This window comes from Trichosurus vulpecula, chromosome 6 (genome assembly GCF_011100635.1).
Source record: "Trichosurus vulpecula isolate mTriVul1 chromosome 6, mTriVul1.pri, whole genome shotgun sequence".
Lineage (NCBI taxonomy): Eukaryota > Metazoa > Chordata > Mammalia > Diprotodontia > Phalangeridae > Trichosurus > Trichosurus vulpecula.
The window spans coordinates 232,608,998-232,626,699 of NC_050578.1; the positions used below are offsets into that span (position 1 = coordinate 232,608,998).

The 17,702-nt window shown below is 39.9% G+C and overlaps 1 protein-coding gene across 1 annotated transcript in view; it reads left to right on the top strand.

Moving 5' to 3' along the window:
* The first annotated feature begins 3,972 nt into the window (after positions 1 to 3,972).
* NAV2 (neuron navigator 2) overlaps positions 3,973 to 17,702 on the top strand; it is a 101,232-nt gene continuing 87,502 nt past the window's right edge. The window contains exon 1 of the mRNA XM_036763321.1: positions 3,973 to 4,202. Coding sequence (XP_036619216.1) covers positions 4,099 to 4,202 — 104 coding nt within the window. The 5' untranslated portion in view covers positions 3,973 to 4,098. The remainder of the gene's footprint in view (positions 4,203 to 17,702) is intronic.

Genomic DNA, 17,702 nt, shown 5'->3' on the forward strand with positions numbered 1-17,702 from the left:
CCTTTCTTTCTTCTTGTAGCCAATATATGGGTTATCTCCCCCTTTAGACTGGAAAGCCCCTGGAGGGCAGGGATTGTCTCTGATTTTCTAATTGTATACCTCATAGTCCTTAATGCTTTTTCATTCATTTATTAGAATACTCACCACTTTATGAACTAACACATTAAATTTAGAACAGCTAATTTTAAAGAAATTTTCCTTATATGGAATGGGAATGTCCCTTCCTAAAATTTCTATCTGGGGTGTTGACCCAGTTTTAGAGAGGAAAAAACTGAGGCTGAGATAATTTGTGTGACTCACTTGCCTGCAGTTACGCTACTAGTAAGGCCAAGAGAGTGGATTTGAACCCAGATTTTTCTGACTCCAAGCCCAGCTCTCTATCCACTACCAGATGCTCTAGCTGTCCAACCCACAAAAAGCCCTGGAGACATTGGTGTGTCTGGAGACAGCCATGTAAATACGAGGATAAATGTAGGGAACTGCATTGTCCGTTGGGTTATAGCATCAAACATCTAAAGCTAAAAGGGACCTTAGAAATCCAACCCCTTCACTCTATGGAGGAAGAAACTGAAGCCCAGAGACAATTAATTAGTAATGGCTTTAAATAGCAAGTTGAGAAGTTAGCATTTTATCCTAAAGGGTATGGGAAGCCACAATCAGGCCCTTACCTTGGGCAAACAAGTGAACGGCTCTTTAAGGTTTTTCAAAAAGAAATTAAAAAAAAATTGAAACTATTTTTAATCCATCGGAAATACTCTAAAGCCACTGGAGCTATAACATGACCTATCTTTGTGTGGAATTCAGTATAAAGTGGGTCTAAGTTGAACTCAGTCCAAAGAGGTTTATTTTTAGAAGTACTAAGACTTTGTTATAGGGGTGATCTGACCCGTTACCCTGTGTCTTAGACATATACCCCGAGGGTCACATTCTATGGGGGCTTCCCTGACAGTGACATTGAATAATATTTTAACAATAGTAATGACCAATAATATATATTCAGCCCAAAGATTCAAACATCCTAAAAATGATTAATTTTCCTCTTTAGCTTCATATGTCTCAACATACAGAGACCATTCCAGAAATATTGATTTTTTGGAGCCATTGATGACTTTCAGTTTGAGATCCTATTAACCATATTGTTTAATAACCTGGAGCAGAGAAATAAGTATTAGGATCCAGGATTTGAGGCCAAAGGATTCTTTACCATTATGTTCTAAAATGTCCCTCATAAGAGTTAGTATGTGACATGGGATTGAGGTAAAGACTTGGAGTCAAGAAAGTAGAAGTTCAAATGTAGCCTCTGAGAATATCTGATCATAGGTTTGTCATTTAAACCCTCTGAGCTTCATTTATAAACTGGCAATAATAATATCTGTAGCATCTACCTCATAGAGTTATTGTCATGCTTAAGTGAGAGCATGTTAGCACACACTTCTCATCCTTTAAATTGCTACGTAGTTATTACCAAAATTAGCAGAACCAAAAAGATCACCATCAAAATGAGAGTAATTGACGCATACCTTCAAAATTTCTATCTGAGGTTGAGAAGAGTGGTTTGGAGTTAGAGAATGGTGAAAGGGATTTCAGAGATTGTCCAGTCCCACCACCTGAGTGGTTTAACAGAGAAAGAAACCAAGGCACAGAAAGGTGAAGTGACATTTTCAGGATCTTAGTGCTGACTAATAGAAATCAGTTCTGACTTAAGAGCTGGTGTTTTTATATCTAAGTTAATATACCTTACTGTTTTTATTTTCCACATCAGTGGGTGAAATCATGGTCTTTTAACATATCACACCAGTATTTCTTTCTACTAATTTTCATTGCTGATGTAAACTCTTTAGGTAGGCTTCTATAGTCTAGCCTGTTAACCTAACATTATATTTTGGGGAAAATATTTTCAAGGTTCCAGATGACTTTTGGAATACAGTCAGTTTGTAAGTGGGGGATTGAGTGTACTAGAAATGTTGGTTTAAAACTTGCTCCTTTGGAGAGGGCCATCATATCTCTACTATTCATGATGTTTGTAGGTCAAAGGTTTGGGGTGTTTTATCCAGTTTTCTGAATTTGCCCATCTCTCAGCACAATTTTCTGATGCCTTCCAAATTATGAAAAGATTCATCTGGATTTAAACCCACGGTTCCAAATAGATTGGAGGCTTTCATATCAGAGGCATGAATCCTTTACTTTTAGCCAAAAAGAAAGGAAAAGGAAGGAGACCTAGAAACAGTTGAATGAAGGTATGCTCCCACCAAAAAAACAGTGACATCATCATCATTGTTATTCAGATGCTCTGGAGAAGGTTGCTGATTTATCTTCTTTTAATTTTTAAAAATATTATCTCTTCATGAATCAAATTTTCCTTTTTAAGAGGGAATATCTATCTATTCTCTATATTTTTGGTAAATGTGAATTTTTGTATATTTATGTTTTCTTAAATCAAGGTATACTTATAGGATGTGATGAAACATTGATTTGTTTTTAAAATTTGTGATACTTAGGCACATTTAGACTTTTCCAGACTACAATAGAGATCAGTAAGATTATGAATAAATCAGATTTTTCTGTTATTATTTTGTTCAAGATCCCTTTCTTTCTAGGGAGGTAGTAAAGTGAGAAAGGATTTGCTTTAAGGAATTTTCAAAGACACTCTCATTGTTAGCAAAGCTCTTGCCCTGGCGTAGGTCTCTGTTCAGTGGGCCTGGGCTTTGTGACCCCAATGATTCCCACACCCATTTCTTTAGCATCTTCCTCCCTCCCATCCCAGATGCTCCTAGCAGTTTTAAAAGTGGGAAAACATGGAGAGACGAGTTGTAAATGATTAACTGCTGCTGAGAATAATTTTCTTTTTAAAAAACCAGATTAAGATCTGTATTCCAAAGCTTCTTTTGCTTGTTTCTTCACCAGGGCTGCAGTAGCCTACCCTGACCTTTTATCCCCTCCCATTTTGGGAGGGGGAGGAAAGGTACTTCATTCTTTTTTGAAAGATTTCTATTTGCTGAACAAATTCAGACCACACAGAGCCCCTGCCCTGAAACATCGATTGCTTCCTTTCCAAAGAAGCTAAACCGCACCCCTGGGTCAGGCCCCCTGGAGAAGCTCAATTCTAAAGTTGGAGAGAAATTTTCAAAAAAAAAATTGTGAAAGCTGCCAGGGGTCACCCTGGGTAGGACTTTTGGAGAGTGAGCAGAGGTAAAATACACATGTGGCTAGAGCATTATTTTGCTTTGGGGGCCTCTTAGTGTTTAAAAAGCAACCACACACAACAGTTGGTCATTGTTCAGTGTATTTATTTGCACGATCCCATCTGAATTCCTTAATTACAGGTGTGACCCCCATCTCCTAACAGAATCACGACCCTCTCCTACCATCCCCATAGAGCACAATTCTCCTAGAGCCAGGAAGCAGAGCATTTATTTTTTTCCTTGAGGGGTCTAAATTGAGGAATCCAAAGCTCTTGTCCTTGCTGTCCTATCAACACTCAAACATTACTCAAAGCAATTTATAAAGCTGTTAACTGTACTGATACCTGTCTGTACTGCTTTCTCAGACTCGGTTCCCCATTGTTCTGGCTTCCACTACCTGAGCTAGGAATTTTAACAGCTGATTTGTGCATGCCTGTGACAGTTATTGAAACTGGCACAACGAGGACGGGCTTTCTTTCATTTCTTTTGTGTGACTCGAACCAGCTTAATTCCTTTATGACAATTGGGGATTTGAACGTAATGAATGGCTGCATTCCATCCTTTGCAATTATATTCCTCGGGCACTTTTATTGAGGAATTTACGGTAATCACTGTTTCAGAGTTTTTGAGCAACTTCTCCGCTCCCGGGCAACTTTTCACAGCTGACTTGATAGGAGCCCCTCGCCTTGACCTCTCTCTCTCTACTTCGGCACTTCAGAGGTTAATTTGGAAGGGGATCAGGTTTCCTCTCCGGGAAGTCGGGGGATGATCACCTTCTGGCTGGCCCTTTCATTCCTGTGTCTCTCAGGTTTGCTGAGGGCTCCGTTGAAAGCTAACCTTGCTCGTCTTGAAAAGCATATTATTCAAATGACAAATTGGATTCTCTGGCAAACTGTGATGATGGCCCAGCCAGCTGATGAAGCTGTTGTTACCATCCTGTAAGGCGAATTCAGAGGCTCTCTCTGGAGCTCTCCATGGACCACAGAAGAGGGATATGCTTTGGCTTGGGGGTGCTGCAAGGTAGGAGGTTTTTTTCGGGATATTCTGAAAGGGGTTACCTTGCTTAAAGGGGCAATGTTTAAAAGGAGATTGACTCAGGACATGATGAAATTAGCAAGTTCATTGTGGCTTTCGGACTGGAAAGTATGCCGGGTCTGAAACGGACCCCCGCCCCCAGCCTTTCCTTCTTCATTGTAACCTTGATTGTAACAGTAAGTTAGATCAGTGTCCTTGATTAATGTAAATATTTTCAGAATCATCTTATCAAACTGAACCACTGAGCCTTGGGAGTTGAGGTGCTCACAATACAGGCTGTTTCAGATCTTGATTTCAGCCCCTTCTAGAGCTGTGTCTGTCGACTTGGGGGTGGGGGGGAGGTGTATGAGAGAGAGAGAGAGAGAGAGAGAGAGAGAGAGATCTGATCATAGGACTCTGATTAAAAATGCTTTGCAAATGTGGTTAGGGTCCATTGGAATTAAGGGCATTTAACTACTGCTGGTAAATGTTGGTGGTTCCATTTGCTAAGCCTTTAAATTTCTGACTCTGTTCTTTCTGCACATAAGCCTACAAAATGAGAGAAAACTGGTGTTTCAGGAAGGAGGCTTTCCGTACCTGGTTGGTGGCATAACAGAAAAGACAGGTTAAATCTGATTTTATAACAAAACTTTCCTGGTACCCTTGACTATTTGGACTCAGCCCAGACAAGTCTTCATGCTTCAGGGTTTAAGTGTGCTTTCCAAAGTGGAGGGCTGTCTTTGTTCCCAAGGTTAGGGACTTACCCAAGTATACCTGCGTTACTTAAGGATTCATCCGGTTATTATCAGGTGCACTTCCTTTCAGTTTCATATTCGCAAACTGTCACACTTTATAGCAGGGAGGTAATTCTAGTTTGGACTCTGTCCCTTTCTGTGATGATGAATTGACGTGGTTTCTACCTGTTTATCTGTACTGTCTGAAACATAAGGGAAGTGTGGAAAATGAATAATAATATATATTTCTAATGCTTCTTCCACAGGTTGGTGGTTGTTTTTTTCTTTAGGGTCAAGGTAGATTTGAGTAGTCCATAAAAAAAAGGGTACTAGATGTGCCTGGGGTAAAAGGACAGTTAAGGTAGATTTGAGCAGTCCATAAAAAGGGTACTAAAATGTGCCTGGGAGAAAAGGACAGTGACCCTGAAGTTGGCCTTGTGCCACCTAGTCCTTGCTCTTTGAGACACCTAGGTATGGTGAAGCAATTAGTCTCTGAGGAGGCTTAATTTATGAGATATTCCTTTCCTCCTTGGAGCCTGGTAGGAAGACGACAGAAAGGAAGGTGTTTTTTTTTCACACCCTAATGTGTTAATCTTGCTTTGAGCTATTGGCACTTGCTGCCCCCATATGCCCTCGCTAAGTTGTTCTGGGAACTCTATAGGCTTGCTTTGGGGTTGAGCCTTCCCCTTAGGTTTAAAGACAGCATTTTTTTTATGTTGTTTCCTTCCCTTCCCCAACCCCCACCCCCAGCCTCAACTAGCCTGAAGAACAAAGGTAGAAGAGGAGGCCGGGGAAGGGGGTTGCTTCACACCAAAACTGCAAGATCAATTGGCAGGGTGCCTTCTAGTGTGAAGCAGTTTTCTTCCTAAACTTTCTAAACCACCCGTGCTCTGGGCATATGTGGAACTCCCCCTGACGTCATTGGCAGCTTTGTGTGAGAAGCAGCTTGGAGAGCAGAATGATGACCTTTCTGGACCACCAGTCTCCTCCTGACCAGAACTAGGCCTGAGGGCAAGGCTTTTAGCCTGACTGGGGCTCAATTCCACTTACTAGAGAAGGATGTTTGGAAGGATTAATTGATTGTGTTGCGATTTCTGGTAAGGAAAATGAAAAGTCCCACACTTATGTATTTAAAACCAACTTAAATTATACTGAGTGGTGGTGGTGGATTTATGCTTAGTATAAATCCTTTTTCCTTTTTTAAGGAAAAAAAGAGTAAACCATATTATAAGGCTTTTAAAAGTCAATTGAAAATCATTCAAATCTATAATGAAATGGAATGGATCCCAAAATTGGGAAGCCAGGTGTAATGGGTAGAATACTAAACTTGGAATCAGAACGACCTGGGTTCAGATTCTACCATTTATACTTAGTGGTTGTGTAACCCTGGGGAAGTTATCCTTTATGGACCAGGACCTGGATCTGTGATTTCATTGGTATAGTGAACTCCCAGGTGAGCTATCCCCCTCCACCAATGCAGGTGGGCACTTCCCCTGTAACTCAAAATTTCCAGTGTTGCCTAGATCAGGGCTGTCCAAAATGCGGCCCACAGTGCAATTTATGAGGCTGCCTACAAGCATAGAAATTTACATAAATTCTTTAGTAAATGAAGCCGTGCTCCTGCAGAGCTCTCAGTAAAATGGCAAATCAAAATATATTGTCTATTGTTTCAATAAAAACCTAAGGTCGGACAGCCCTGACCTAGATCATTGAGAAGTTGTGATATTCCCAGGTTCCTACAGCCAGTGTATGTCTGACACAGGACCTGAAAAACCTGGGTGTTCCTCACTCTGAGGCTAACTCTTTATCTGGTACTATACCCATGGTACCTTATATGTCTTTGTATAAAATATATGCTAAGTAATTTGAGGGGGTTGCTAGGCAGCACAGTGGATAGAATGCTGGGCCTGGAGTCAGGAAGACTACTCTTCCCAAGTTAAAAGCCAGCCTCAGATGGTTATAGCTGTGTGACCTTGGGCAGGTCACTTCACCCTGATTGCCTCAGTTTCTTCATCTGTAAAATGATCTGGAGTAGGAAATGGCATACACTGTGGTATTTTTGCCAAGAAAACCACAAAAGGGGTCACGAAGAGTCAGACACGACTGAAAATGACTAAACAGAAGTTGGAGGGAAAGGGGGAAGACTACAGGACAAGGAGGAGACAGCAGAGAAAAGTCCAGGCTATCCCTAACTTTCCTCTCTGCTTTGGGGCCTCCCTGGTTATAGCAACCCCAGACATGGATTTCCCTCCTTCAGAGGCTTTCAGAGGGTTATTATGAGTGTCACATGGGAAGATGCAAGTTAGCTCTTTGCAAACTTTGAACTCCTTTATCAATATTAGACATTATTATGGGAAAACATCCTATAAGGGGGGAAACATAGCAGCGTCACCTAATGCACACATTTCCCTGAACCACAGTATTCCATGAACTTACGTCCCAGAATTTTGGAGAAGAAAGTCTTAGCTGTAGCTTACCAAGCAAGCTGATGTCTCCTGAAACAATGGAAGGCTAAGTCACCCTGGCTGGGAGTTGTGGGGTTTCAAGCAAAGGGGTCTCCTCCTTCCCCCCACCCCCCACATCAGAGTGGAGGAATTTCACACTTAATAGGGACCACCTACTTAAGCTGGGAATGAGTTACACAATTGGGGCAAAGGTACTATAGGGTGAAACCCAACCCAGGGAGTTTTCAGCTTTGTAAAATTTCCCAAGTCCCCTTTATCATGGAGTTCATGTTTCTCTCTCTCTCTACTCCCTCCAAATCCTGAATGTATTGTCCTTGCACCTGGCACAGTCAGTATGGAGAAACTCTTTCACACTGTGGTGACTGCAAGAATAGAGACAGAGGGAGGGAGAGGGAGAGAAAAAGGAGAGGGGGGGAAATAGACAAGGAAGAGAAAGAGAGAGGGAGAGAAAAAGAGAGGGAGAGGGGGGGAAATAGACAAGAGATAGAATAAGGGAGAGGGAGGAGGGGAAAATAGACAAGAGACAGAGAGAGGGAGAGAAAAAAGAGAGGGAGGGGGAGAAGGGAGGAAAATAGATAAGAAAGAGACAGAGAGAGGGAGAGAAAGAGAGAGGGAGGGGGGAAATTGACAAGGAAGAGGCAGAGAGGAAGAGAAAAGCAGGGGGGAATAGACAAGAAAGAGGGAGAGAAAGGGAGAGGAAGAGGGGAAAATAGACAAAAGACAAAAGAGAGGGAGAGAAAGAGGGAGAAAGGAAAAATAGACAAAGAAGAGACAGAAAAAAACCAAAGACATGGGAGAGACAGTCATACAGAGACAAAGGAGAGAGAGAAAGGAGAGATGGAAAGACAGAGAGAAAAACAGACAAGGATGAGAGAGACAGAGAGAGAACATTTCTCATTTTAATCCTTTTTGCCTGTAGAAAGCCTAATTCCTTTCTACAATACTTGTAAGCCATATCTAGCCCCTGTTGTCCCCCTGGAGTTTCCTTGGATGCTGCTGGCATGTTTGCACACTGATAGATGAGAAGGATTTGACATATTTGCTTTTTAGTAAAACTCCATTCTCACACTTTTTCTGGACCCCAAATTTGGACTCATTTCTACATCCATGCTTGGAGCAGTCCCAGAAATTTTTCTATATTCTACCCTCCAATAGCAGGTGACTTTAGGTGGGATTTACTTGTAAACTTTAAATGGAGCTTGTCTTCTTTGGTATCAGGAATTCTGCAGCCTTGGTTCTGTTCTGTCACATGTAGGAAGAGGAGGACTCTCAGAACAGCATTTGCTTGGTTCTGTGCTTTCCTGATGGGTTCTTCCTGTTCCTAAGGGATGATTGCATATTAGTATGTTCTTTGGCACAGACAGTCTTTAAAAAGAGTTGTTACCATTAAACAGGTCTCTTGGAAGGGCCAGTAGGAGCAGGGACTGAGGGCCCTTGCCCCACCAGTTTCTGAACTGTATAGAAAAGGTAAACCTGCATTGTAGAACAAAGAGTTAACCTTCCTGTCCTGTAGGTGCCTCCTTTCCCTTCCTGGGGACCTCTGCATTTGGGGATGCTCACTCTTCCACCTTGATGTCTCCCGAGGCCCTGAAGGCACTAGAGTTTCCCCCGGAATAATTGGTCAGAACAATAGCCAGAAACCAGTCCCCCACCAGTCAGGAGTTTTGCAACTTAATACAGTTGTCTGGCTGGGGCACTCTGAGGATATAAATAGGGCTGCTGCTGCTTCTTTGAGAGCTGGAAATGGGAGCAGGTAAGGCCTGTATTCTGACACCACCCTCTTTTGCTCAGTAGTGTGAGATTAGTCACCTGGAATAAGCCTGGAGTAGAGCTTATGAACACTGCTCTAGGTGGCAGATAAGTGAAAAGATCATTTGGATCCTTGTGGGCTGGAGAGACGCTCTGCAAACATCTGACCTGTATAAGGGACTTGGCAGGATTGTTTGGTACAAACCATCACCCACCCTCCCCCTAATCTCCCCTGAGAAACATATTATAATTCTTTGTTTCTGCTAAATGTTAGTGATGTATTAGGGAATGAGTGAGAGTCAGGCAAGAGAGATCACTGATATGTGCACTTCATTGCTTCTGTCCATCATTTAAAATGTCTTTCCTTGAGTAAATAACATTATCTTATGTGTAGTCTAACAAGGCCTCTCCTGGAGAATGCAGAGAAGATCCAGATTCATCATACTGATGAATACATGCTACCCTGAATAACTCCTTGAAAACTGGGTCCCTCTGTTCCTGTATGTGGACATTCTAGTGGGAAAATGTCCATGTTCTTTCTTCTCAGCTTGAGGGTTGTCTCCTCCTGCCCATATTTGTTTTGTGGATGGCCATAAATATCACACCTCTTGAATTCATGTCTGTTAGAGGTTTCTTCTTGGTGCTTGGCTCCATAACAGTAACTAACCACAGAGAGTAATGTGATATCAAAATCTAGGATCCTTTCTCAGGGGTCCTGATCATAAGGAACAGTGGGCTGATTCTTTGACAAACTTGCTCTTCGGAGACATTTGGTAGAGTGGGAAGTGTTGGGAGCTGAAAAAAATTAGCGATGATCTCACCTTCATATTTTATAGGCAGGCATATCTTAACATTTTTGGTTTAAGCCATTTGAGAAGGGATCTGTGGCATTTGGATTCCTGACACAATGATGTCAGTATCTCCTAAAAGACAATGAAATCTGATCTTTTTGGTGTGTCCTTTTGAAAAGAACCATTTAATTTTAATTTTTTCTCAATTCTTTATTCATTTTTCTAGGAGTCTTTGGGTTCCTATTGGAACCTCATTAAAAATGGTGGTAAAAGAGTTAAGAATTTTTCCTGCAAAATAACCCTTGTCTTTATAGGAAGCATGCATGGTATATTGCAAATAATGTTGCTAGACTGGGGAGTCCAGTCTCTGCTACTAACTTGCCCTGGGACCTTGGACAAATCTTTGGACATCAAGTTCTTTACTTGCAAAATGAAATGGAAATGGTTAAGCTCAGTGCTCCATACATAATATGGGCAATTATACAAATATTTCCATGCATAATCAAATTTCTTAAGTCTGTGATTCTCCGTATTTATGGCTCTCAATCTCTTTTGAAGTATCTTTTGTTTAGAATATTGATTTGATCTTTAATTCTTTCAAATAAGAAGCATTTATTTTTTTAACTACTGATTCTCTAACATTCTGTGCTTTAATGATTTTCCTTACCAGTGGTTTCCCAGGATCCTCTCTGTCTCCTTCCAAAAAGAGGCTTTTTATTGCAGCTAGATTGTCCTTTATGGAGTAGGGATGATTAGTGCATTATTAGGATTTTGAAGTTGTTCAATTTCTGTGTATTTCAAGAGTGGTTATGAGAGTATATTAGCTAAAGTTTAGTCACAGTCCTTTGAGACAAGATAGCATCATCATGGCCACTCATCATAGCTTACGTAAGTGTTGTCTAATTTAGTATGAGGTACATTCTGTTCCATGATGTGAACTTACTGTTTTCTGAGATCTTTAATAATGGTCCCAAATTAAAAAAAAACATTTCCTTTTGTCTCCATAAACTATCAGTGCTTTCCAAAGATTACAGTATTTTGGAAAACAGTAAATGTGATAGAATGGTGTTGATAATTGCCACTTACTGACTATGTGACCTTGGGCAAAGTATTTAACATGTCTTGGGCCTATTTCCTCTTCTGTATAATGACCCAGACTTCTGAGATCCCTCCAAGCCCTAAATCTATAATCCCATGTTTAGTTATCTGTAAGTACCCTTCCAGATCTAAATCTGTGGTCCAGTAGAATGTAAAGTACTTGAGTACTGGGAATCTATCTCTCTCTCTCTCTCTGTCTCTCTCTCTCTCTCTCTCTGTCTCTGTCTGTCTGTCTCTCTCTTTCTCTCTCTCTCTCTCTCTTTCTCTCTGTCTGTCTCTCCCTCCCTCTCTCTTTCTTTTTTTATCTTGAGTGCCTAGTTCAGTGCCTGGCACATAATAGATGTTGTTTGAGTGATTTAAAGACCAAATTAATCTTACAATAAAAGACATGTTGCAAGAGGTTGAGAGTGATAAAAAATCATAGACGGATGAAATATGATTATGCATGGAAAAAAATTTGTAATAGTCCATATTATGTATTGTTCTATGTGTTGTGTGTGTTCTGGTAGTATATACAGTGCAGAAGACATGGTGAAGTTTGTGTGGCAGTGTTGATGATTGGCCCCAGGATTTCTGGTCATAAATTCCACAAATAACTTTCAACATTAAATAATTTTAAATAGCCCGCACAATTCTGGAGACACACAAAAGAAAAAAATGCCCCTGCTTTTTTTCAAACTACATCTCTTCATATTTGCATTGAAAAATAACAGTTGCCAAAAGCATAAGGCAAATTCAGTACTGTAATTTTGAGTTCTTTATTCCTGTAAGAATTGGGGAATTCTGGCAGTCAGTAGTATTAACATTATTTATTCCGTTGAATGAAAAAGGATGTCTAGAGACCCCATTGCAGTTGCAGAGTGGATATTTATCTTTGTCCCAGCTCCTCTCTGAAGGGCTTTGCATTTCCATGGGCTCTGCAGGAGATTACAGCCCAGGAAGGAACTCCAGAGCCCAGAAGGCTTTCATGGCTTTTCAGGATGATGCTGTATTAGATTCTGATGTGATTCTTCCTGCTTCCTCCTTCCATCCAATGACTTCAACACCCTTTCCCATATATGAGATGAAATGACTGCTTTCAGAAAGGAGTATAACTTGGCTTGTGGAAAGAAAGTACTCTAGGCTGAACTGTTGTAAACTCTACAAGCATCAATCTGCTCAGTAGTTGGCAAGGGACAGTGGTCATATTCTCTATTGACTCTGCCAGCTAGATGAGACATTGTCATGATCTTTCAGAGCACAGCTTTTGACTTAGAGATAAAGGACGGATGTCCTTTTAGTCATTTCATGATACTGTACTATAAATGTGCCTTTTACATCACCTTCTTTTCTCTTCTCTGTGCTCCCTCTGACACCCTGCTTGCTCCCTCCTTTTTTCTCCTCTTCTCCCATTCCATTTTTCTTTTTCTTCTCCATTTCTTTCCTTTTCCTGTGCCTTAGACCTGCCAATGGTACCCAAGGGAATTTCAGTGGCCTGGAGCGGAACATATTCAGCAAACTGCTGAGCCCTGCTGGAACACATTGAAGCCAGTCATTTGCCCTATTTTCAGAGTCAAATGCAGTAAGGCCTCATTAATTCAGCCTCCAATAATAATTGGGCTGATGGCCAGACTGAAATTTACCCAAAGTAGTAGTGTAAACAAGATACCAAGAAGGAATGTTTAAGATAGTTTAAAAAAAAGAAGAAATTTTTCCAATACCCTCAAAAGTACTCATGGCTATACAGTCAAATCAATATGCTAAGCATTAATTATATTTATCTAATGGGCCACCTCCTGACTAATAGTGAACTTTATTAATATTGGAGGTAGAATGATCACTTCTGCATGTTACAGGGTGGAGGGGGGTGGTTTGTTCAAATGAGATAATATTTGCAAAGTATGGTATTCAGCACATAGTAAGTACCATACATGTCATACAGACTAGATAACATCTAAGATTTCTTCCATGTATGAGATTCAGGGTCTCTGGCTAGTTGTGAGCACTGCATTCTAGTAGGTAATTGACAAACTGGAACACACTCAGAGAAGGATAACCAGAATGGTGAGGGAACTCATAACCATGTCACATGAGGACTGATTGAAGAAACCAGGGTTGTTTAGCCAGGAAAGAGAAGTTATGATGGGAAAGTATTGTTGCAATCACATAATAGAAGGGTCTACATGTGGCAGGAGGGATTAGACTTTTGTTGCTCGGCCCCAGCAGACAAAATTAGGAGCTGATGATAGAAGGAAGTTACAGAAGAACAGATTTTAGTTCAGTTTCAGTATAGCAGGCAGGGTTCAGGGTCAGCTTTGTGTATGCCCTACCCCTATTCGACGGCCACACCAACCCTCATCTCTCTCTAATCTAACTGCCTTTGGCTTATTTCCTTATTAAAATGCTAGAAAATTGAGGGATATATTCTGATATTTCCACATAAATTAATAGATACTTGCAATGGTATCAATTAATTAATTAGCTCTAAGCCCCCACTTACAGTTTTTACAGTTTTCCTGTAAATTTCCTTCCCTCTTTCAGTATCAAACCTCCATCTCATAGGTTTAGACAAACTTCAGTTTTTACTGACTATGCAATTTATTAACTTCCACGAATAATACAAAGACAAGTCAACTATTTCAACACTGTAACACAGATAAGAAAGATCCCAGCAAGAGTATCCTTTAACCATAAATTGCAATTACTGACTCCTCCATGTACCTCTGCAAACATGGTTTTTTTCAGGATGGTAATCAGAATTTCACAAGAAATAATTTTCTTCAGGTTATCTCCTCCAGAATATTTCATCTCTGCAGGGCAAGAGTTAAATGAACTTTTCTTCAGATTCTCCTAGACACTTGACTCTCTCAAGAAAGAAGTCCTCTTAGTCCTTTCTCTTTGTGCCTCATTTATCTCTCTATAGCCATGACAATGAACTCTCCAGAATTACAATTAAGCTATAACTCCTCAAGATTCTATCCCCTCTTAAAGTTACATTACGTAGGCTAAAATTAAGTTACATAAGTTAAAATAAAGTTACATTACCTAAGCTAAAATTTCTTTTGTCAGGTTTTCTTTTTTCATCACGATTGTATTTTTTAAATTAAAACGTGTTTTTTTAAAAAAAATTAACAAATCTTTTTTTTTCTCCCTCCTATGCCAAACCCATTGAGGAAAAAAGAAAAAGAAAACCAAATTCTTTGTAACTAATTTGCATAAGCAAACAAAACAAATCCCCTCATTGGTTGTGTTTAAAGAATATATGTCTCATTCTGTGTCTTGAGTCCATTACCTCTCTGTCAGGCAGTGGATAGCATGCTTTATCATAGGTCCTATGGAATCATGGATTATCGGTGTGTTGATCAGAGTTCTCATAGCTTTCAGAGTTGTTTTGTCTTTACGATGTTGTTGTATAAGTTATTCTCCTGATTATGTTCATTTCATTCTTCATTAATTTCTGAAAGTCTTCAAAATTGTTCATCTTTATATTGATTTTGTGATATAAATTATTCTTGTTTCTCTACCTCATTCACTTCTTTCAGTTCGTGCAAGTCTTCCTATCTCTCTTTGAAATCATGTATTTCTTCATTTGTTACAACACAACGTTTTCCCATCCCATTCATATCTCACAATTTGCCCAGCCATTTCCCAGTCGTTGTTCATCTCAGTTTCTAGTTTCTTGCTGCCTCAAAAAGAGTTGGTATAAATATTTTTGTACCTTTTCCTCTTTTTTTGATCTGTTTTGGATATAGGCCTAGTAGTGATATAGCTGAATCAAAAAGCATGCACTGTTTGTTAACTTTTTGTGTACAAGTTCTAATTGCTTTCCAGTGTGCCTACCCATTCACAGATTCCTCAACAGTACAACCGTGTCCCTGTTTTCCCATAGCTCCTTCAAGACTTGTCATTTTCTTTCATGTGTGATATTTACCAGTCTTATGGGTGGGATGGAACTTCAAAATGGTTTTAATTTGCATTTGTCTAATTATTAGTGATCTGGAACATTTTTTTATATGACTATAGCTACTCTGGGTTTCTTTTATTGAAAACTGTCTATATCATTAGATAATTTTTCATTTGGGTACTAGATATTATTCTTATAAATATGAGCCAGTTCTCTATGTATATTAGAAATGAGATCTTTATCAGAGAAACTAGATAAAGGAATGACCTACATGTTGGAGGTATTGTTGGGAAGATGCCTATTCAGATATGAGCTGAGTGAGAGCTCTTTGTTCTCTTTTAATATCTGCTTCTCTATAATTAATGAAAATCCCCCACAATCTCTATAAGACAAGATTTAATAAACATCTTTTGCTACCACCAGTAGTTAAAAGTGACAGAACTATATTACTTTAAACATTTTATGTCAAGAATTTTCACTAAGATTTACATTTTGACTAATTACTCCAAATCACTGTACTTCTAATAATGGATATAGTAATTTCTAATACCATAGTTCTTGTAAGGAATTTCATTTCAAAGAGGTAGAAGTAAAGGTTTGAAGAACATTTTATGAATATTATCATATTTTATCCTCACAACAACCCTGGGAGATAGGTGCTACGATTATTCCCATTTTACAGATGAGGAAACTGAGTCAGCAGAGATTAAGCAGCTTGCCCAGGGTTATTCTGATCAAATATATTTGAACTCAGATCTTCATGATTTTAGGTCCAGCACTGTATTGCTGACTATCTGGAATAGTGTTCCAAGACATAGATTTCCCTAAGTATCTCAATGGGGAACTTCCTTCTCAGCATCCCCTCCAAGCAAAGCAGACTATGACTGGCTGACTTTTGGCCTCTGTATAATCCAGAAGCCACTCCTATGTGATCTAACCATCTAAGCATTTTTAGGGTGTGGTCTTCTGCTAGGCTGGGCCACTGGAAGCTTTGCTTGCCCCCTCCTCTTTAGCTGCTGCCTCTGCCAACCCTGGCTAAGAAGGCTGTAAACTCCCCAGCACCACCACTACCACCCACCCCTCCATAATCATCTCATTAAAAAGGATTTTGTTCCCAGAGCATTTGTTAATTGAGGTGTTAAAATAATTTGAATTATTTTAATGGTAGGTGGGTTTTTTTCTTACTTACTTAGAAGTAGAAGGCTAAGAATGATGGTCCAAAAATCTATATGCTATAATCTCTATCCTGTGGAAGAGTTGTTGAATGATTAATTAAAGGATGAATTCCCCTGAGGTGCTTACTGAGGGTTGTATCAGCCATGAGAAATTATCATTGGGCCTCAACCCAATTTCAGAGATCTTATCATGAGCACAGGATCCAGAAATGCCAACATTAAGAGGAGTAAACCCAGTGTCCTTCCTCTTTCCTTTGTCTAGGTGGCTACCTAACATACTCACACTTAGTAAAAACAAGCACAGTGTCTTAGCATTGGGAGAATCCTTATAAACCATCTAGCCCAGCCTCCCTCTGGTCCAGTTCAGGATTTTTATGTACAAATGATAAAAATTCCAACATCCAAAAGACCTTTTTTAACTCCTTCAAGAACAGATGAGTATTTTCCTCCACCTTTTGCATCCCAAATACTATTTCAGTTCAGTCCAATTCAATATCATTAGTCTTCCCAATGATAATATCTTTTGATTCCTTCCAGAGATGCCAAAGATGTTGCTGTTCATTTTAGTGATGAATTTTCAACATCATACTTCGTTGTTGAAATGAAGTATTTCTGGGAAGTAGAGTTAAGGTGAGCCAGCTCAGAAGGAGCTAAGGATGAAGGATCCAAATGTGTCACCTACAGATTTACATGTGATCAGTCAGTCAGTGAATAAACATTTATTAAGCATCTCCAACGTGCCTCCAGGCCCTGGGTCAAGTGCTGGAGATATGAAAAGTCCTCTTCTCAAGGAGATCACAATCTAATGGGGTAGACAGCATGCAAACAATTGTGTACAAACAAGCCGTTTATAACATAAGTTTGAAATAATCAACAGAGGGAAGTCATTAGAATTAGGGGAGAGTGAGATGAGATTTTAGTTGGGACTTGAAGGCTGCCAGAGAAGTCAGAAGGCAGAGATGAGGAAGGAGAGCTTTCCAGGCCTGGGGGACAGCCAGAGAAAATGGCCAGATCTGAGAGATGGAGGGTCTTGTCTGAGGAACAACCAGGAGGCCACTGTCATTGGATTGTAGAGTATGTGGTGGAGGGGTAAGATATAAGAAGACTGAAAGGTAGTGGGGCAGGTTATAAAGGTCTTTGAAGGCTAAACGGAATCTTACAGTTGATCCTGGAGGTGATTTATGGAGCATGGTCAAGAAATATCTGTGTTCACTCTGTGCTAGACACCATGAGGGATACAGAACGGAGTAAAACACAGACCTTGCGCTAAAAGCTCATAGTCAGGTGGGACATGCTGATGTCTAATTCATTTGCCTTGATCTCCTAAGCAATGAATGTGCCTCCTTTCAAGAATGTACCCAATCTGTAAGCTTCATGATACTACAAGTTATCATGTCTACTATTCCCTGATTCTCCTGTCTTCTTTGTGTCTTGAAGATTTTCAGAGTATTTTTATACCTTTCAATGTCCACTTAGAAACATCTCCCTTAAAATTATTTCCAATTTCCCCCCTCTGTAGTCCTTCAATTTTGTTAACTGCTTATTACTAAGGTGCCTATTTCTGACTCTAGGATTCTAGGTCCATTCATTTAGTTCAGTTTCAATCTAACA